We start from the raw sequence: 19,247 nt of genomic DNA on the forward strand, positions 1-19,247 counted from the left end.
AAGTTTTGTCAATTGCTAAAACCTTTTTTAATCAAGTTAATCACAATAACAATCTGTGATTAAGCATGATTTATAACAAGTTTTAGAAACTAGTAATGACTTAGTAATTATGGTAGGAAATTTTGGTTGAACTAGGTTTCCAGATGAATGGCGAGCCTTAACGCTGACGGCCCTAATATTTCATATTTATACATCCTGTTTCTGAAGTGCAAAGGGACCGGTACCTGTACATGGACTCCCCCAGGGGCCGGCTGGTGTCGAAGCAGTCAGGGAGGATGATGATGTAGTCCTCTGAGGAGGTAGAGGAGGAGCGGCTCCTCCTGCCCTCTCTCTTCTCCTCTCTTTTCTCCTTCTCCTCCTCCGACCCCTTCTCTCTCTCCTTCACCCTGGACTCCATGTCGGCCTCCGCAGCTTCAGCTGTGTTGGGATTAACAAAACTGATCAGTCTCAGACTATAGTTACCATACAGCGCTACAACTTTCTGCAGGATTGCAATCTCCCAAGACTTTTAAAACTCTTTTTACAAGATTATGGCTATATGAAATAATGTCAAGATCCAAAAGGCATATTTCATATTGTTACTTCAGTTGTGACTCAGTATACTAGGAGCCACTTGAACAGTTTATGCCAAACCCCAGCTGTAACGCTACCCTCCTAACAACTCACTTTCAGAAAGAAAAGAAAGAAAGACATGTTTTGCTCTAAAAGTAAAAAGTAAAAAGCAACACAAATTCACCAGGTGGCCGCTGAAGCAACCAGTCTAATGCTGCTGACCACACAGCTCCTGCATGCATTGTTGATGTACACAACCTAGGGCTGTGCAATTAATCGTATTTTAGCTTGCAGCGATTACGAAAACAACGTAATCGAAATAAAACTATTATTTTGCTGCGTGCGCTTTCGCCCCTCCCTTAAAGCCCTCTCGGCCAGGTTGTGAGTGACATTAGTTATGTGAGTTCAGCGCGAGTGAAGATGGCAGAACAAGAGCAACTCGTGAACAAGAAAGGTAACACGAATTTCACTGTTTGGAAATACTTTGGGTTTAAGGAGTCCGACGTGGAACAAAAAAAAGTACAGTGCAGCAGGGGCTGCTGGAGAATCACAGACGGCCGCCCCCCCGTTGACAGTTCAAGAGCGTGCCCCCTCGACTTCATCCACCACATCAGTCATCAATTAAGGACGCGCTTTACAGTGCAACGGCCTACTCAACCAGCTCGCAAAGACACAAATATATAACAGATGCCATCACATTCTACATAGAATGCAGAGAGTTAACTAATTAAAGGGGCGTGGCCCCACAGCTGTGACAACTCAGCAATCAGGACTGGTGTCCATTTTAGGCAGCACTTTCCTGGAGCGTCAGCTTCAGTGTCAGACAGATGAAGACTGACAAAGACAATAGAGTCCTGCGGGAGTCTCTAAGACTGACAAAGACAATAGAGTCCTGCGGGAGTCACGAGGGACGCAAAGAGGAGGCAAATCCTACTTTGATTGAGCTAAGTATCGCTGGTGTTTTTTAGCCCCTCATGCTAAAACATGTGTATATTCTCCATTCCTGTTCATGTGTCTTCTCACAATTATTACGGGCCCCGTATATCTCCTAATTGTTATAACCGGCCTGCTCTCGTCTATCCCACATGCTCCACTGAGATCCAACAGGTTAGATGCCGCCTATCACAGTGCTCTGAGATTTGTTACTAACTGTAAAGTACTTACTCATCACTGTACCCTGTATGCCAAGGCAGGTCTGCCTTCACTTACTGGTCGGAGGCTCAGTCATTGGTACATGTTCATCTACAAAGCCATGCTGGGTAAACTACCTTCTTATATCTGCTCTTTGATCTCACGGACAGTGGCAAGTAGCTATTGCCTGAGATCACAGGATGTGTTTTTATTACATGTGCCAAGTGCTAGGACTGTTTTAGGTGCTAAAGCTTTTATGTGCGCTGCTCCTCTGGCTTGGAACACCATGCAAAAAATATTGAAACTGAGCATTTTGATTCCCTTGCATCGTTTTAAAGCACGGCTGGATGAAATATTATTGGATACCTGTAAATGTAAATAGGTTGCTAATGTATACCCCTGTAATTATGTTGTGATGTCCTTTTGTTTTCTGTTTGTTTTTATATGTGTAACTAAATGTGCCGCAGGTCTCCCTTGTAAAAGAGATCGTTGATCTCAATGGGATTTTTTAACCTGGATAAATAAAGGCTACAAACAAACAAACAAACAACAGCTAGTTACAGGTGGCCTGTGGAACTGCCAGTCAGCTGTTCCTAAGGCTGACTTCATTTCTGGCTACGCTTCCCTGCAGTCTCTGGATTTCCTTGCTCTCACTGAGACCTGGATTACACCATCCAACACATCCACCCCAGCAGCTCTTTCCACAGCATATTCCTTCACCCATACACCCAGACCCACTGGCAGAGGAGGTGGCACTGGTCTCCTGCTCTCTCCCAAATGGAGCTTTTCCCTCTTCAAGCTACCTAACTTCACTCCTTCCACCTTTGAATTCCATGCCGTTACTGTAACCCATCCTATACAATTAACCATTGTTGTTCTCTAACGTCCACCAGGCGCCTTGGGGGACTTCTTGGAGGAATTAGATAATCTCCTCTCACACATCCCTGAAACTGGCCCTCCCACTGTACTTCTCTGAGACTTTAACCTCCAGACAGAGAAGATATCTGAACTAACATCTCTTTTAACCGCCTTTGCTTTCTCACTGTCTCCATCACCACCAACTCATAAAGCTGGCAATGTCCTTGATCTCATATTCTCAAGGAACTGCACTACTTCTAACCTCTCTGTAAACCCGCTTCACACATCCGATCACTTCTTCATATCATTCTCTCTACCCCTTTCCAAACATAACAAACTAATCTCTTCTAACTCTGCACCTGTCCGCCGTAACGTTCGTTCCCTCTCCCCCTCTACTCTTACCTCATCGGTGCTCTCAGCCCTCCTTTCCTCTGACTCGTTCCAACTCCTGCCTCCAAACTCTGCTGCAGAAACTCTCCTCTCGACTCTTTCATCCTCTCTGGACTCTCTCTGTCCTCTCACATCTCGGCAGGCTCGTCAGTCCCCTCCTGCTCCCTGGCTAAATGACGCACTGCGTGCTAATAGAACCATCCTTCGGGCAGCTGAGCAGAAATGGTGGAAATCCAAACACCATGACGACCTCCTAACCTATCAGGCTCTCCTCTCCTCTTTCTCTGCTTCGATCTCTCAGACAAAAAGCACTTTCTTTCAAGATAAGATCCATTCTTCCTATTCCAATCCCAAAAAACTATTTTCTATCTTCTCCACCCTCCTCGAACCCCCCAGAGCCCCTTCCCCCTCCTTCCTTCTTCCAAGCGACTTTGTTAACTACTTTGAAAAAAAGGTTGATGATATTCGCTCTTCTTTTTCCGACTCACCATTACTCACCACTGGGTCACCAGTCCCACCGTTCACCCACACACTAACCTCCTTTTCCCCTCTCTCTCCAAGTGAGGTTCTTACCATCATTACCTCTGCCCGTCCTACCACTTGTCCTCTGGACCCTATCCCCTCAAACCTCCTTCAGACTATCGCTCCTGATATTCTACCGTTTCTCACCCATCTCATCAATACTTCTCAACTTCTGGTCACTTTCTAAACAGTCTCAAGGAGGCAAGAGTAAACCCTCTCCTAAAGAAACCCACTCTCAACCCGTCCGATGTTATAAACTACAGGCCTGTCTCTCTCCTCCCATTCCTGTCTAAAACACTTGAACGCGCTGTCTTTAAACAACTCTCCTGTTATCTCCATCAGAACAACCTTCTTGATCCACACCAGTCTGGTTTCAAGGCAGGTCACTCTACAGAAACTGCTCTCCTTGCTGTCTCTGAGGAACTGCACACTGCTAAAGCAGCCTCCCTCTCCTCTGTCATCATCCTTTTGGACCTGTCAGTTGCATTCGACACGGTGAACCATCAGATCCTCCTTTGCACTCTCCAAGAACTTGGAGTTTCAGGCTCTGCACTTTCCCTCCTCACCTCATACCTCAAAGACCGCACCTACAGGGTAACTTGGAGAGGGTCAGAGTCTGACCCTTGTCAATTAACTACAGGGGTCCCTCAGGGCTCTGTTCTTGGTCCCCTCCTCTTCTCTCTGTACACAAACTCGCTCGGATCGGTCATTAGCCCGCATGGTTTTTCATACCACTGCTACACTGACGACACCCAATTAATTCTGTCTTTTCCCCGTTCAGAAACCCAGGTCGTCGCACGCATCTCTGCTTGTCTAGCAGACATCTCTCAGTGGATGTCTGCTCACCACTTCAAGCTAAACCTTGACAAGACTGAACTGCTTTTTCTTCCGGGAAAAGAGTGTCCCACCCTTGACCTAACAATCAACATCGGCACCTCTATTGTTTCCCCGACTCAGACTGCAAGGAATCTGGGTGTGACCCTAGATAACAACCTGTCCTTCACTGCAAACATCACTGCTACAACCCGCTGCTGCAGATACACCCTTTACAACATCAGGAGGATACGTCCCCTCCTGACCCAGAAAGCGACGCAACTTTTGGTCCAGGCTCTCGTCATCTCACGCCTAGACTACTGCAACTCCCTCCTGGCTGGTCTACCTGCATGTGCCATCCGACCTCTGCAGCTCATCCAGAATGCAGCGGCTCGTCTGGTCTTCAACCTTCCAACATTTTCCGACACCACACCGCTCCTCCGCTCCCTTCACTGGCTTCCAGTAACTGCTAGAATCCACTTCAAGACACTGGTACTTGCGTACCATGCTGTGAATGGATCTGGCCCTTCCTACACCCAGGACGTGGTTAAACTGTACACCCCAGCACGTGCACTCCGCTCTGCATCAGCCAAACGGCTCGCTGCACCCACACTGCGAGGGGGACCCAAGTTCCCATCAGCAAAAATACGTCGGTTTACTATCCTGGCTCCAAAATGGTGGAATGAGCTCCCCATTGACATCAGGACAGCAGAAAGCTTACACATCTTCCGGCGCAGACTAAAAACTCATCTCTTTCGACTCCACTTCGAGCAATACAATTACTAACAAAGCACTTATATACTAATAAAGGACTGGCTTATCTAAAGCTAGTTGAGTAGCACTTGAAATGTTTTGGCTCTATGAAACCTGATGTACTTATATGATTCTGTTTTCTTCAAGTGTATATCTTCTTGGTCGAATGCACTTATTGTAAGTCGCTTTGGATAAAAGCATCACCTAATGCAATGTAATGTAATGTAGACATGTGCCCAGTTAGCACGGTTAGCAACCAGGGGTTTAAGCAACTGGTTAACAACTGGTTAACACTATGGACAACTGGTTAGCACTATGGACAAGTGTTACGCAATGCCATCTCGGCATCATTTCACCAGATAGGCACTGCCTGCCCTATATGAGAAATGCCGGGGGGAAGTTGAAAAAGATGTGGCTTCAGCTGAATACTTTGCAGTTGAATTATACTAAAAGTGCACCTATCATGCTATTTTTAGGCAATAGCATAGGTCTCAGATATATACAAATATATAAAAAACATGTCAATAAAGTGTTTTGCTCAAAATACCAAACAGATCACCCATTCTAGCCATGCCTCATATCCCTCTATTTCACTTCCTGTTTCAAAAGTGCTGATTTTGGGTATAAAGCTTTAAAAAAGAAAAATTTGATAAAAAAGAAAAAAGGAGGAGGCTGAGCTCATGCGGGACCCGGCAGCTACTGTCTAAACTAAATACTGCCGTGATGAAACATTTTATTGATTTATATGATTATTTCTGAAACAGTATGGAGCTCAAAGGCTTTCTCTCTTGCCGGTTATACCACAAGGTGAGTTCCTTTTTATTTCCTGCTTCTTCACACACATGCTCTGTGTAGTACAGGTTAGCTCTGAGTGTTAGCGATGCTAATGTAAACACCGACCATATTACGTCCAAAACAGTCGGGCATTGTTTCTGATAGCAACTTTCTGATAGTGCCGTGGGTCCACATTTCCGATATTACGTCATATCGGACGCAAATCTGGATCAGCTCCGTTGTACCCCCGTTTTTAGAGATTTGGGTACGGAACAGGAAAAGAGAGAGGATTTTATTTTCTGACGCTGCGTGAGTTCCCTGACACACCGCGGACACATATTTATGTATAAAAGACATAAAAAAGTGCATTTTGCATGATAGGTCCCCTTTAAAGTTCAGGGTAATCAACTGTTCCTGTTAAGCCCCAAGCCTGTTTTTCAGGTCTCAGGCTCGAAAATGACATTTCCAGAACAAATGACCATAACTACACTTCTAAAAGGGGAAAATTAATAATCTTTTTTCTCAAAGTAATGATAAACCTGTGTGTTGGATGTAGAAAAGTCAGAATCAATATAGATGTTTTTTATTTTAAAGAAAATTCAGATTGAACATAGTAAAAAAACTGTAAATGATAGTGTCCGTCCAAAAATTATATTTTACTTATAGTGAAAACTACCCTTGGATGATGGGTTAGTAGACTAAAAGCTTTACGAATCCAAAGTACAACATATAATAAGTACCCTGTATCAAGATTGATGAAAAACAAGTGATATTTGACCTTTTTAGAGAGGTTTAGCAAAAAGAACTCCACCTCTGGGGTCATTTGGGTGGAAAGGGGCATTTTTGCCGTTTATCTGGAACCCATTGGTCGTTTTTGATGATTGACATCTCTTTTGAACTGTTAGAGCCAATAGAATCGAAGGGGAATTTCCACATACACCAACGTTACCATTGAGAAGTGGGGACTATGCGCACGCAGTTTGCCAAAAGCAAAACCTATCTTACGCTCTGAAATCTGAAAACTTAAAACTAGGTTTATTGCTGATGGATTATCAGAAATCATTTCAAAGTGACACAGACACATTGGATTAACCTATGGATTAACCTTCAGCAGCGTTGTTATCGTTTTAATGCCATTGAAGACAACTTTTGATCAGACAACAACAGAGGTAAGACATATTGCCGTGTTTGCTACCTAGCGCCACGTGTTGTGATGTCTGTTTTTGTTTCTAATGTCGCGAGTTCTGATCATGGAGTGATGATATAGATACCTGTTATACCGTGAGTTCTGTACCAACGGCGTTAGCATTTTTTCGCTCAGGGCTAATTCAGAGGCTCAGCGTTGGCCTTGTGTTTCTTCCCGTTACATGGATATGAAACATTCATAGTTTATTAAATCTTAAGAAGCCCTCAGACACTGTTGCTTGCAGATGTTGTGGTTTCGGACCCGCCGAAGGGTCTGTGGGGCTTAAGAGGTTTTAAAAAGATACTGTTAAAATTATTATTATTTGTTTCTTTTAAGTTCAATAAATGGATGTTTTCAAAGTCAATGAATAATCATATTTAATAATCGTGATATCAGTATTGACCAAAATAATCGTGATTATGATTTTTCCCATAATCGAGCAGCCCTAACACAACCTTAACTATGACAAAATATACATTTAAAATAACATATTGGTTGATTAAACTTTTTCACGTCAAAAACAAATCAAAAAGTAACCTTTGAGGACAAGCACTGTGGGAGATATATGGGATTAGCTTTGTGTCATTAAGATAAAGGAACACTTTCTCAGAATCAAGCAAAACTAAGAGTTTAAGAGAAAAAAAACTGAGTCAAACAAAATCAAATTAATTTCAAAAATAAAACTACAAGTTGCAAACAAATCATTTGTGTAATCATGTAAACTATAAGTATTTTTTCTTTGTTTTAACATAGGTTTTTGTTTGCAGTTCTTGTTTCTTCTTTCTCAATGATCAGACTTTTGCTCTCGCTGCAGCTCTCTCGTTTGCGCTCCTTCATTTTTTGTTTTCGATTCTGACACAAACATCCCAGGTGGGCGGGACTTTCAGGGGTGCGTCCCCATTGGCTACTCAGTTTTTGAGTGACAGCCCAGTCCTCCGGCGATTGTACAGTGCAGCTGCATACATAGCTGAGCACGGACAAAAGACCCCCAGAAGAACCAGCATTTCAATTATTACAATACAAGTGAAAATATATGTAAGTATTGATCATTTGTGTTGTTTGTGCTGTACTATACGGTCTGTTTCTTTATTGTGTTAAGTGAGAAGAAAAGCTGTGCTATGAAAGTTAGCTTTTGCTAACTTTAGATCCATAACAATGCAAGCTAAGTAGCCTAAAGCCCCTGACACACCAACCTGATTTTGGGAGTCAGAGGCCGTCAGAGGCAGTCGGGCATTCGCGGCGCCCTACTCAGGTTGGTGTGTCCCGCACCGTTGTCTCTTTACGGCACATTTTCACACCTCCCGCGGCCGATTCAACATGTTGAATCGGTAGACAGTCGGCCAAAGAAAGTCGGCCAAAGAAATCACTCTGATTGGCTGTTCAGCTTAGCGAATCAGTGCATGAGAAAACTTTGGCGGGGACATTTTCTGTTCTGAGTTTGATCTAATCTGTCAAAATGACGGACGGCTTTCAGATATTTCCGTCATTGTTAAAAAAAAAACGTCATAGACGGAAAATATTCGGTTAACGCGACCTCTGACCCTATCCCACTGAAAAGGCACCGACACCGTTAAAATATTGGTCAGAATCAAAAACAAAAAATGAAGGAGCGCAAACGAGAAGAGCTGCAGCGAGAGCAAAAGTCTGATCGTTGAGAAAGAAGCAAAGAGAACTGCAAACAAAAAGATATGTTAAAACAAAGAAAAAATACTTATAGTTTACATGATTACACAAATGATTTGTTTGCAACTTATAGTTTTATTTTTTTAATTAATTTTATTTTGTTTGACTCAGTTTTTTTTTCTCTTAAACTCTTAGTTTTGCTTGATTCTGAGAAAGTGTTGCTTTATCTTTATGACACAAAACTAATCCCATAGGGATGCACATTCATTTTTTGATTAACTTATCAAAACATATAATGGGAAAGAAGCGTGAATGAACAAATTAATTAATACATTTAGTCAAGTCTTTTCTAAAGTTTTCTAATATCTCTTGTTCAGAGGTTGATGTAGTTGCTTTATATGTTACAATGCTGTTAATAAGAAGCATCACAAGTGATTGTCAGTTAATGTTGTCTCTCAGAAGCTCTGGAGCATAACTTTAAAGTGTGTTTACAGACAAGTGCTCAAGTTTTTGGAAAAAAGTCCTCATAAAAAAGCCTGAAAGGTGACCAACAGACCAAGGACATCTGAGTCTTCTAAGAGCACAATGACCAGTCCATTTATTTAGATGGGGCCGCCCTTCTTAAGTAGTTTACAATTCACTGAGAACTACTAAGAAGCAGCAACAAAGAGCTGAAGCACACTATGGAAACATTCAGTCAGCAATATTAATTACAAAAAGGTTAAATAACCTGATAACATTATTAACGCTACTTTCAGTCTGCAATCATGTGTGTGGCTTTTAGAAAGAATACGTGACCTCAAGGATAGATGTCAGCAGTCAAAACACAGAAGATACTAAAACTAATATACAATATTATCTAAAGGACGGACATAAACATAATAAAAACACATTTTTGAGTAGAGCGGATCTTTAAGGATTAAAACTTGAAGCCAAAGCGGTGTTTTTCTAGATTACACATGTTTAGCAAACGCTTTTCATTCAACATAAAAAAGGGTCCAATCAAAATGTGTTTTAGAGCGTCACCTGTGGCTGTGTGCAGGGTGGAGGCCCTGGGAGGAGCAAGGAGTGGGGTCGGTGCTGAGCTGGGTCCTGGAGCCGGGGCCACAACCAGGGGAGCAGGCAGCGAGGCTTTGATAGGGGGAGGGAGGGAAGCCTTCAGCGTGGAGGGGCCCAACAGTGGGGGGTTAGAGGTGCTGGGGCTGCTGTCTGCGCTCTCCTCTGTCCTCCCTGTTTTACTCTTCACACAGGAGGAGGAAGAGGAAGAGGAGGAGGAGGAGGAGCCTCCCTGAGCAGCAGGACGCAGCACTGGGGGCAAACAGGAAGTCCACTGTGAGACACTGAACTGTGATACTCTTTATTTACATGCAAACACATAGAGCTGCAGACGGGAAAATATGGTTAGATTAGTCTAAAAATTAATGAATCCACACAGAAGGATTCACAAATGTAATTTATATATATAAAAAAAAGTCAATGTATACACAAATCCACATATATAAAAATACGTTTCACAAATATATTTCTGATCCATACATTCTTTTTTTTTTTTTAAATAAACGTAATATTAATCCACAAATATATGTAAGTGTTTAATGTTTCCATCTAAAACATATTTAAATGTAATTACCTTTATATAAAAAATGCTTTTTGTGCATGAATCTCTCTGCATTTGTGTGTGGATTTTTGAGACAACGCCATCAGATTGACAAATGCATTATTTTCAACAGGAAACTGTTTGTAGCCAATCAGATGTCTCCTTCATTTTTAGCCAATGACATGAGCGCGACCCTACGACGGTGTGGTTTATGCGTTCAGGACGTAGCGTAACATCTACACATTCTGCATAGTAAATAGGGGGAATATTTCATTTTTTTTCAAAGCCTGTGTTGTGTCTCACTGCAGATACTCCCCTACACTGCCTTGTCATTCTCTGTGAACACTTACATACTGTTTTGACCCTGAAGTTCTATTTCGCATTGCACATGGCGTCTGCCGATCGCCGCTGTTAGCTAAAAACGATCAAATGCATTACCAAACATTATAGACGGCTTCAATATCCCAATTAACCTAATGGTGGCTTGTTTTTTAGTTTAGTGGTAGGTTGCTTAAATAGCAACAATGTATAACTTTTATCTGGATAGCATGTGTTCACTGGAGCAGCATCAATGGAGGCTGGTTCCACAACTTTTTTAGAAACATATATTATATATCTATTTAAATGGAATAAACATGAGGTTGTATTTTGAAAAAACTCCATGTTTGGACAAACTAAGTCAACTAGAAAATGCATTTCCTGCAGAAAATGCGTGCGAATGCTGTAAACTGTGAACATTTGTGGCTGAATTTAGCTGAAAATGCAGAAAAAGCTGAATATGTTATTAGCTGAATGGTAGCTGCTTTTAGCTACAAAAATGCAGAAAAAGCTTAATATTTAAAAGAAAAGGTTTTTAAAAAGGTATAAACAACAACATGTATAGCCTTGATGTCCTGAAATAGCTGAATAATGTAATAGTTGAATGGTTTCTGCAGCTGAAAATAGGCTGAAGGAGTTAAATATCAGATGTAAGTAGTAGTGAATGCATTTGTATTAAGATGAGAAAAGAAAGTAAAAAGGCTTGGGAAAGCAGCAGAATATTTGAACTGCAAACTTTTGAACTAACTTGATGGTGAATTATCTGTCGCCATGGCAACGACATTTGATGACACCCCATAATACGCTTAGATGTGTTGATGGCTGCATCGTTACCAAACCTGTGAAGTTTTGGGCCATTTCGAGCATTTTCACTGAAGTTATGAGAAAACCGTGTTTCATGGTGAGCATTGTGTTGCCATGGCAACGGCATTTGAAGAAATCCCAAAACTGTCCTGTAGATGTCTTCACGGCTGGACTGTTAGCACACATGTGAAGTTTGAGCACTTTTTGCACATTTTCATAGGAGTTATACATTACATTAGGAGGTTACATTACTCTCTCTCTTGTCTTGATCGCCCTCTCTCTTCTCTTGATCACCCTCTCAATCTTCTATCGCCCTCTCTCTCTTCTCTTGATCGCCCTCTCTCTCTTCTCTTGATCACCCTCTCACTCTTCTATCACCCTCTCTCCCTTCTCTTGATCGCCCTCTCTCTCTTCTCTTGATCGCCCTCTCTCTCTTCTCTTGATTACCCTCTCACTCTTCTATCACCCTGTCTCTCTTCTCTTGATCACCCTCTCACTCTATCACCCTCTCTCTCTTCTCTTGATCGCCCTCTCTTCTCTTGATCGCCCTCTCTCTCGCCTCTTGATCTCCCTCTCTCTTCTTTTGATCACCCTCTCAATCTTCTATCGCCCTCTCTCTCTTCTCTTGATCGCTCTCTCTCTCTTCTCTTGATCACCCTCTCACTCTTCTATCACCCTCTCTCCCTTCACTTGATCGCCCTCTCTCTCTTCTCTTGATCGCCCTCTCTCTCTTCTCTTGATCACCCTCTCACTCTTCTATCACCCTCTCTCTCTTCTCTTGATCACCCTCTCACTCTTCTATCACCCTCTCTCTCTTCTCTTGATCGCCCTCTCTTCTCTTGATCGCCCTCTCTCTCTTCTCTTGATCGCCCTCTCTCTCTTCTCTTGATCACTTATGTTAAGAATAAGTTCAGTGTAACCACATTGGTTTCCAAATCTATCAGTAAGCAATTCGAATTTTTAGCCTTAAATATAGAAGTGGCAAAGGGTCAACTGGTCATGGTGGTGGGCTGTTACAGACCCCCCTCAGCTGTCAAGGACTCCTTGTCTTCGCTAGCAAATCTTTTATCGCAACTAGACTATAAGGAAATAGTGCTACTTGGTGATTTTAACTGGGACTGGTTAACTGCAGTATCAGAGGATTTAAAAAACCTTTGTATCTCTTTGAATATTACTCAGATTGTTGACAGTCCTACTCGCCCTAACATTAAGTCCCCTAATAAATCCTCCCTAATTGATCTCATTCTAACTAATGTTCGCTATAAATACTCATCTGTGGGAGTATTTGCGAATGATGTGAGTGACCACTGTGCTGTAAACACAATTAGGGACACTAAGGTCCAAAAGGTTAAACCTCGTATTATCATTAAGAGAGACATAAAACATTTTGTGGAGCAGGGTTTTGTACATGATCTGTTTGGGTTTGATTGGGGGAAAATCGATCTGTGTGCTGATGTAGAAACTGCATGGTCTTATTTTCATCTTGGTTTTATGGAGATCATTGATAGACATGCACCCCTAAGTAAATTTAGAGTAAAGGGACGAGACAATCCTTGGTTTTCTGCTGAACTGTCTAGTCTCCTACATGAGAGAAACAAGGCCTGGGCAAAGGCTAGGAAATCAGGCTCAGAGGTAGAATGGCTGCGTTTTAGGCAACTAAGGAATAGCTTCACTTCACATGTAAAAAGTGCTAAGTCGAAGTACTATTTGTCAGTTACCACAGAAAACCTAAATAATCCTAGGAAATTTTGGAAAGCCATAAAATCGATATCCACCGGTGAGATCCGAAATGAGCTACCTCCTTGCCTTACCACAGCATCTGGCACTATATCGGACAGGGCTACTATGCTAAATTGTTTTAATGAGCATTTTGTGTCCCGCGGTTCTATGTTTGATTCTGTCACTAACTCTGTTTCTGTGAACACCTCAATCCGTGACTCTGAACAATGTGGTTTGGAAAACCCTTTCAGTTTTACTCCTTTTACTGTAAATGTTGTTCATAAAGCATTATCTAAGTTAGATCCTAAGAAACCGGCTGGCCCGGACAACGTAGAGCCTTTCTTTTTAAAGATAGCTGCAGATTGTATTGCTCCACCTCTCACTACACTTTTTAACCTCTCCCTCAGCACAAATGCAATTCCAAAAGTATGGAAGTCAGCTTATGTCTTGCCTTTGCTAAAAGGAGGGGAAGCAACTATTTTAAATAACTATAGGCCAATCTCTAAATTGTCAGTTCTGGCGAAGGTGCTCGAACGCCTAGTGAGTGAACAAGTAAAGGAGTTTTTATGTAAAAATGATATCCTGTCTAAACATCAGTCAGGCTTCAGAAAGAAACATAGCACCATCACTGCGACAATGAAAGTGGTGAATGACATTACGAGTATTTTAGATAATAAGCAGAGTTGTGCAGCCCTATTTATTGACCTTTCCAAAGCGTTTGACACCGTCGATCATCCCATCTTAAAGCACAGGCTACTCAGTATTGGCATATCCAGCCATGCAGTGGGGTGGTTTGTGAACTACCTCTCTGAAAGGTCCCAATGTGTTCACTTTGATGGGCTGTCTTCTGAGTGGTTGAACATTGCTAATGGTGTTCCTCAAGGTTCTGTTTTAGGTCCACTTTTATTCTCCATATATATCAATAGTTTAGGTGAAAATGTGGATGAAGCTACTTTACATTTTTATGCGGATGATACCGTGATGTACTGTGCAGGTCCCTCCATTAAGGAGGCGGTTGTTAAATTAAAGGCTGTTTTTAACATTATTCAGACTCAGCTCGCTGAGCTTAACCTGTTAAGCACCAAGCCTGTTTTTCATGTTTCAGGCTCGAAAATGACATGCCCAAAACAAATGACTACAACCTAACTTCTAAAAGGGTTATATGAATAATTTCTTTTATCAAAGCAAGGTTACATCTGTGAGTTGGGTGTAGAAGTGTCAGAATCAATATAAATGTTTTTTATTTTAAAGAAAATTCAGATTTTACATAGTAAAAAACTGTAAATTATAGTGTCCGTCCAAAATTATTTTTTACAGATAATGAAAACTACCCTTGGATGATGGGTTAGTAGACTAAAAGCTTTAGGAATCCAAAGTACAACATATAATAAGTACCCTGTATCAAGATTGATGCAAAACAAGTGACATTTGACCTTTTTAGAGAGATTTAGCCAAAACCACCCTACCTCTGAGGTGATTTGGGTGAAAATGGTTTTTTTTCATATCTCTGGCCCCCCTTGCTCGATTTTGATGGTTGACACCTCTTTCTGACCGTTAGAGCCAATAGAATCGAAGGGGGAGGCCCACATACACACTCATTGTAAAGAGAAAAGGTGGGGGCTTTGCGCATGTAAATGCAGGGCAGAGTGTGAGCTATCTCTCCCTCTGGCATTTGGAAACTAAAAAGCAGTTTTATTGCTTATGGATTATCAGAAATAATTTCAAAGAGGGCACAGATACATTGGATGAACCTATGGATTAACTGCAGCATCGTTTTTTTATCGTTTTAATGCCATTGAAGACCAGTTTTGACCAAGGTAAGCCATGTTAGCGTTTCTAGCTACTTAGCTCCACATGTTATGATGTACGCTTTCGTTTATAGCATCGCAAATGTTTATCACTGAGTGTTGAGGTTTTTTACACAGATTCAGTGTCTCCAGGACACCAAAAACGAGTGGTTGGCTGTGCATCTAGGATAAGTAATAAGAGGCTGAGTGCTAGCATTGTGGGGTTTTTTTTGAAAAAAAAATTAAAAAGATCAGTTAGCTGAGTTTCTTCCCGTTACATGGATATAAAACGATAGTTACGTCTGTAACTACGGTTCTATGAGTCCCGGATGACCGCCAGAGGCGGTGCTTTTAGCACTGGATATGTCCATCGTGCGCATGCGCAGTACGAGTACCAATATCAACAAAGTCACCTGTGACCCACGTGACACCGGCTATATTAGCCAGTGTCATCAGAGGATCTGTTCCCAGAATCTTCTCGCAAGCACACAAGAATTCTGAGTGACAGGAAACTCTGGCGGTCATCCGGGACTCATAGAACCGTAGTTACAGACGTAACTATCGTTCTATTTCGTCCCTACTGACCGCCAGAGGCGGTGCTTTTAGCACTGGATGACTTATACCAACCATGTCATGAAGAATCCCAGCCCTGGCTCACTACTGGAAGCAGCGGAGCTTGGCAAAAGGACCATGCCCAAAGAATGGGGAGTGGCGACATTAACCCGATAACTGGAGAATGTGCCAGAAGACGCCCGCGACGCCGCGGCGCAGATGGTCTCCAGGGGCGCCCCTCTCAGGGCAGCCCAAGATGTTGAGATGCTCCTTGCAGAGTGGTATCTCAGCCCAGATGGCAAGGGGCGGCCACTGGCCCCGTAGGCATGTGAAATGGTATCGACAACCTAGTGGGGCAGCCACTGGTAGAGGGCACACCTCCTTTAGTGCCGCTATGGCAAAAACAAGAGTTGCTCCGACTGCCGTATACAGGCAGTAGCCTCGATATTCGCCCTTTGGGCACCCACAGGGCACAGCCACTTCGACGTGCCGTTCTCCCGAATGTCAAAGCGTGCCAGCTGGGCAGGCTGATTGAAGTGGGTTTGTGGAAGCACCCTGGGCAGGAATGCCAAGGGCAACACCTGAGAGTCCCACCTGGGGCATGTATTGTTTATGGAGAGGACATGTAACTCCCCAATTTGCCTCCCTGAGGCCATGGCAAGCAGAAATTCTGCCTTCGTGGGCAGCCACCAAAGCCCCACCTGGGCCAGGGGCTCGAAGGGAGGAGATGATAGGGCATCCGGCAGCAGGGGCAGGTCCCAAGCCGGAGCCCTCGGGGTGCTAGGGGGACGCTGCCGTAAAGCCCCTCTTCAGGAAGAGGGACACCGACCTGAGGCACCCCGCCGTGGCGCCGTCGACCCGAACATGTCGGGCAGAAATAGCAGCCACATAAATTCAGAGTGGAGTGAGAACGCCCACTATCTAGAAGGGACTGCCGTCTGGGCAACAGTGTACCTGCTGTCCCAAGGAACATGCATATTCTTGCCCCTCAGTTGGGGTAGAAAGTACGTGAGTGCAAGCTGCACAGCCCGAAGCTCTAGCACGCTGACATGGCGTGCACCCTCCTGGGCAGACCACTGACCCTGAGCGGTCCTGCCCTGCCGCACTGCACCCCACCATAAGAGACATGCACCTATGGTGACGGTCTCCTGGCGGGATGGGATGGCGCCCATGGGCACGCCCATCAGGAGATAGACCCTGCCCCTCCGGCGTGACAGAGAGTGGAGACAACGCTGCAACGCTCTGACTTTCCTGTGCCTGTGCCACTTGGCATCCAAGAGAAGGCTGATCAGCCACATCTGCATGGGGCACAACGACAGCGGGCCTAAGGGCCCAACGGCTGAGGCAGCCGTCAGTCTGCCCAAGGGCCGGAGGAACTGAATATCAGGCACCCTCTTGCCGAGGAAGTAGGCCTCCCTAAAGTCCACGGTTGCGAACCACTCCCACTGTGCATGTGCTGCGGTCAGCATATGGAATGGCAGCACCTCCAGGAATCTGTCGATTCCTCTGAGGTCCAAGAGCAGGTGAAATCCGCCGACTTTCTTGGCCACGAGAAAGTACGCAGAGTAGAACCCCCTGGGCTAAGCAGAGGGTCTACTGGCTCGATTGCCTCCTTGGGCAGAAGGACGGACAACTCTTGGCTAGAGCTAGGGCATCTGCCATTTTGGCCCGGCCGAAGGCTAGGGGCCGGAACTGCGGTTCGTACCCCTGGGTTAAGGTGAAAACCACCCAAGGGCCGGAAGTACAGACAGCCCAGTAGCTGAGCTGCTGCTGGGGGGAGGCCGGTAAGGCTCTGAGGCACGAGGCCGCCTAGAAGGCCGGCAGCCGGGGGCACAACGGATGAGTGGGCCGCTGGGACCTGCGCAGACCACCACTGTAAGCTGATGGCTGAGTGCGGCTGCTAGAGGGGCCCCTGGGCCTGCTGGGAGTGGGCACAGGCCTATAAAAGACCCGATAGCTGCTGCCTGGTCTGCCTAGCTTGGGCAGCACGCTCCAGTGCCTACAGGGCAGCTGCCCCAAACAGCTCCCCTGACTCGACTGGCACACTCCGGAGGACATGTCTCCGACAGTGGTGACTAAGCAGGCCAAACCTGGCGACGAGTCTGCACCATAAGGACATGACTCGTCCCAATTCCCTAGCATTAGGGCAAAGGCTTGCAGTGATGCATCACTGAGGCCCAGCAAAGAAGGCTCAGCCGGAGCCTGCTGCAGAGAGGTAGAGACAGCCAGTATCAGGTGGGAGAGGGAGTTCCCGTGCCGCTGTGTCGTAGGCCTTACAGAGCAGCTCGTTTGTGACCCTGCACTGAGGCCGAGGGCGCCTGGCATCCGGGGCCAGAATCGGGGAGGCGATGGCAGGCTCAATGGATGGCAAGCGACCCAGCCCCACCCTCGCCGGATCCTGCATGGCAGCAGAATGGGAGAGGGCCCTGGTGTGTCTCTAGCATGCATGGAGCTCCCTCAGGTACTCCTCTAAAGGAGGAACAGTGGGAATGAAAGGGGGCAGGGTTATGCCTGAAGAAGGCGCTAGCCTGGGTCGGCCTGCGGAACCTGAAGCCGCAAGCGTACCAGGGCCGCACGAATAATGGGCGCCATGGAGCCGTCCTCCGTGCCCTGCAAAGAGCTCTGAGCAGAGGAGTGGGGAGCCTCTTCGGGGGTGAGCGGGGCCCCGCCCCCCGCCTTTCAAGAAGAGGTTCAGCCGGAGCCGCTAGCGACATGGCATCCTCAAGCGGAGGTGTGGCAACCGAAGGCAGGCCAGGCGGCAAGCTAGTAGCCCCCACACCGGCCCCTGGCTGAAGGGCCAACAGGAGCGGCTTTGTCTGCTCCATGATGGCAGCTAACCGATCCACCTTAGGGGACAGCCCACATGAATGAGCCATTCTGTGGGTAGCCAGATGCAGCGTAGCCGGGAGCGGGTGCGGGAACACAGCCTGCACCAGCTACCTGTTTAACGGAAAGAGTAGAGCGGTGCTGCTACTCGCCAAACAGAAAGAGGGATGTAATTACACCCACGTTACCGGCAGAGGGAGCGGGAGCGAGAGCGCTGCCTTCGCCTAGCTGGATTAATAAACAAGGCAGTCTAGCGTCTACCAGGAGCGGGGGCGGGAACACCGCCTTCACCAGCTACCTGCTGAACCGAAAGAGTAGAGCAATGCTCCTACTTGCCGAATACAAAGAGGGATGTAACTACACCCACGTTACCAGCAGAGGGAGCGGGAGCGAGAGCACTGCCTTCACCTAGCTGGATTAACGAACAAGGCAGTTTTAGCGTCTACCAGGAGCGGGGGCGAGAGCACTGCCTTCACTGGTTAAGTTTGAGACGAATGCCAGATGCAGCGTAACCGGGAGCGGGGTGCGAGAACACAGCCTTCACCTGCTGAACGGAAAGAGTAGAGCCATGCTCCTACTCGCCGAACACGAGAGGGGTGTAATGTCCTACACCCACGTTACTAGCAGAGGGAGCGGGGAGCGAGAGCACTGCCTTCACCTAGCTGAGTAAATGAAAGTGCAAGGCTACTAGCAGAGGGAGCGGGGAGCGAGAGCACTGCCTTCACCTAGCCGAGTAAACGAAGCACGGAGCTACCAGCAGAGGGAGCGGGAGCGAGAGCACTGCCTTCACCTAGCTGGATTAAATAAAGAAGTTCAACAGGACAGCTTAGCCGGGCGGCTGCTGCTAGAATCAAGTACACGTCTACCAGGAGCGGGGGCGAGAACACTGCCTTCACTGGTTGAGTCAGAGACAAATGCCAGATGCAGCGTAACCGGGAGCGGTAACACAGCCTTCACCGGCTACCTGCTGAACGGAAAGAGTAGAGCACTGCTCCTACTCGCCGAACACAGAGGGGGATGTGAATTACCTACACCCACGCTA

General features: G+C 45.5%; 1 protein-coding gene across 5 annotated transcripts in view; it reads right to left on the minus strand.

The window, feature by feature from the left end:
• Positions 1 to 19,247, minus strand: part of nbr1b (NBR1 autophagy cargo receptor b) — a 98,197-nt gene that overhangs the window by 12,219 nt on the left and 66,731 nt on the right. For all 5 annotated transcript variants that reach the window (XM_034113741.1, XM_034113739.1, XM_034113740.1 and 2 more), the window contains 2 exons: positions 9,629 to 9,910; positions 225 to 417 (listed from right to left, as the gene is read on the minus strand). In XM_034113741.1, coding sequence (XP_033969632.1) covers positions 225 to 417; positions 9,629 to 9,910 — 475 coding nt within the window. The remainder of the gene's footprint in view (positions 1 to 224; positions 418 to 9,628; positions 9,911 to 19,247) is intronic.

Source organism: Trematomus bernacchii, unplaced genomic scaffold (genome assembly GCF_902827165.1).
Source record: "Trematomus bernacchii unplaced genomic scaffold, fTreBer1.1, whole genome shotgun sequence".
In the NCBI taxonomy this organism is placed as follows: domain Eukaryota; kingdom Metazoa; phylum Chordata; class Actinopteri; order Perciformes; family Nototheniidae; genus Trematomus; species Trematomus bernacchii.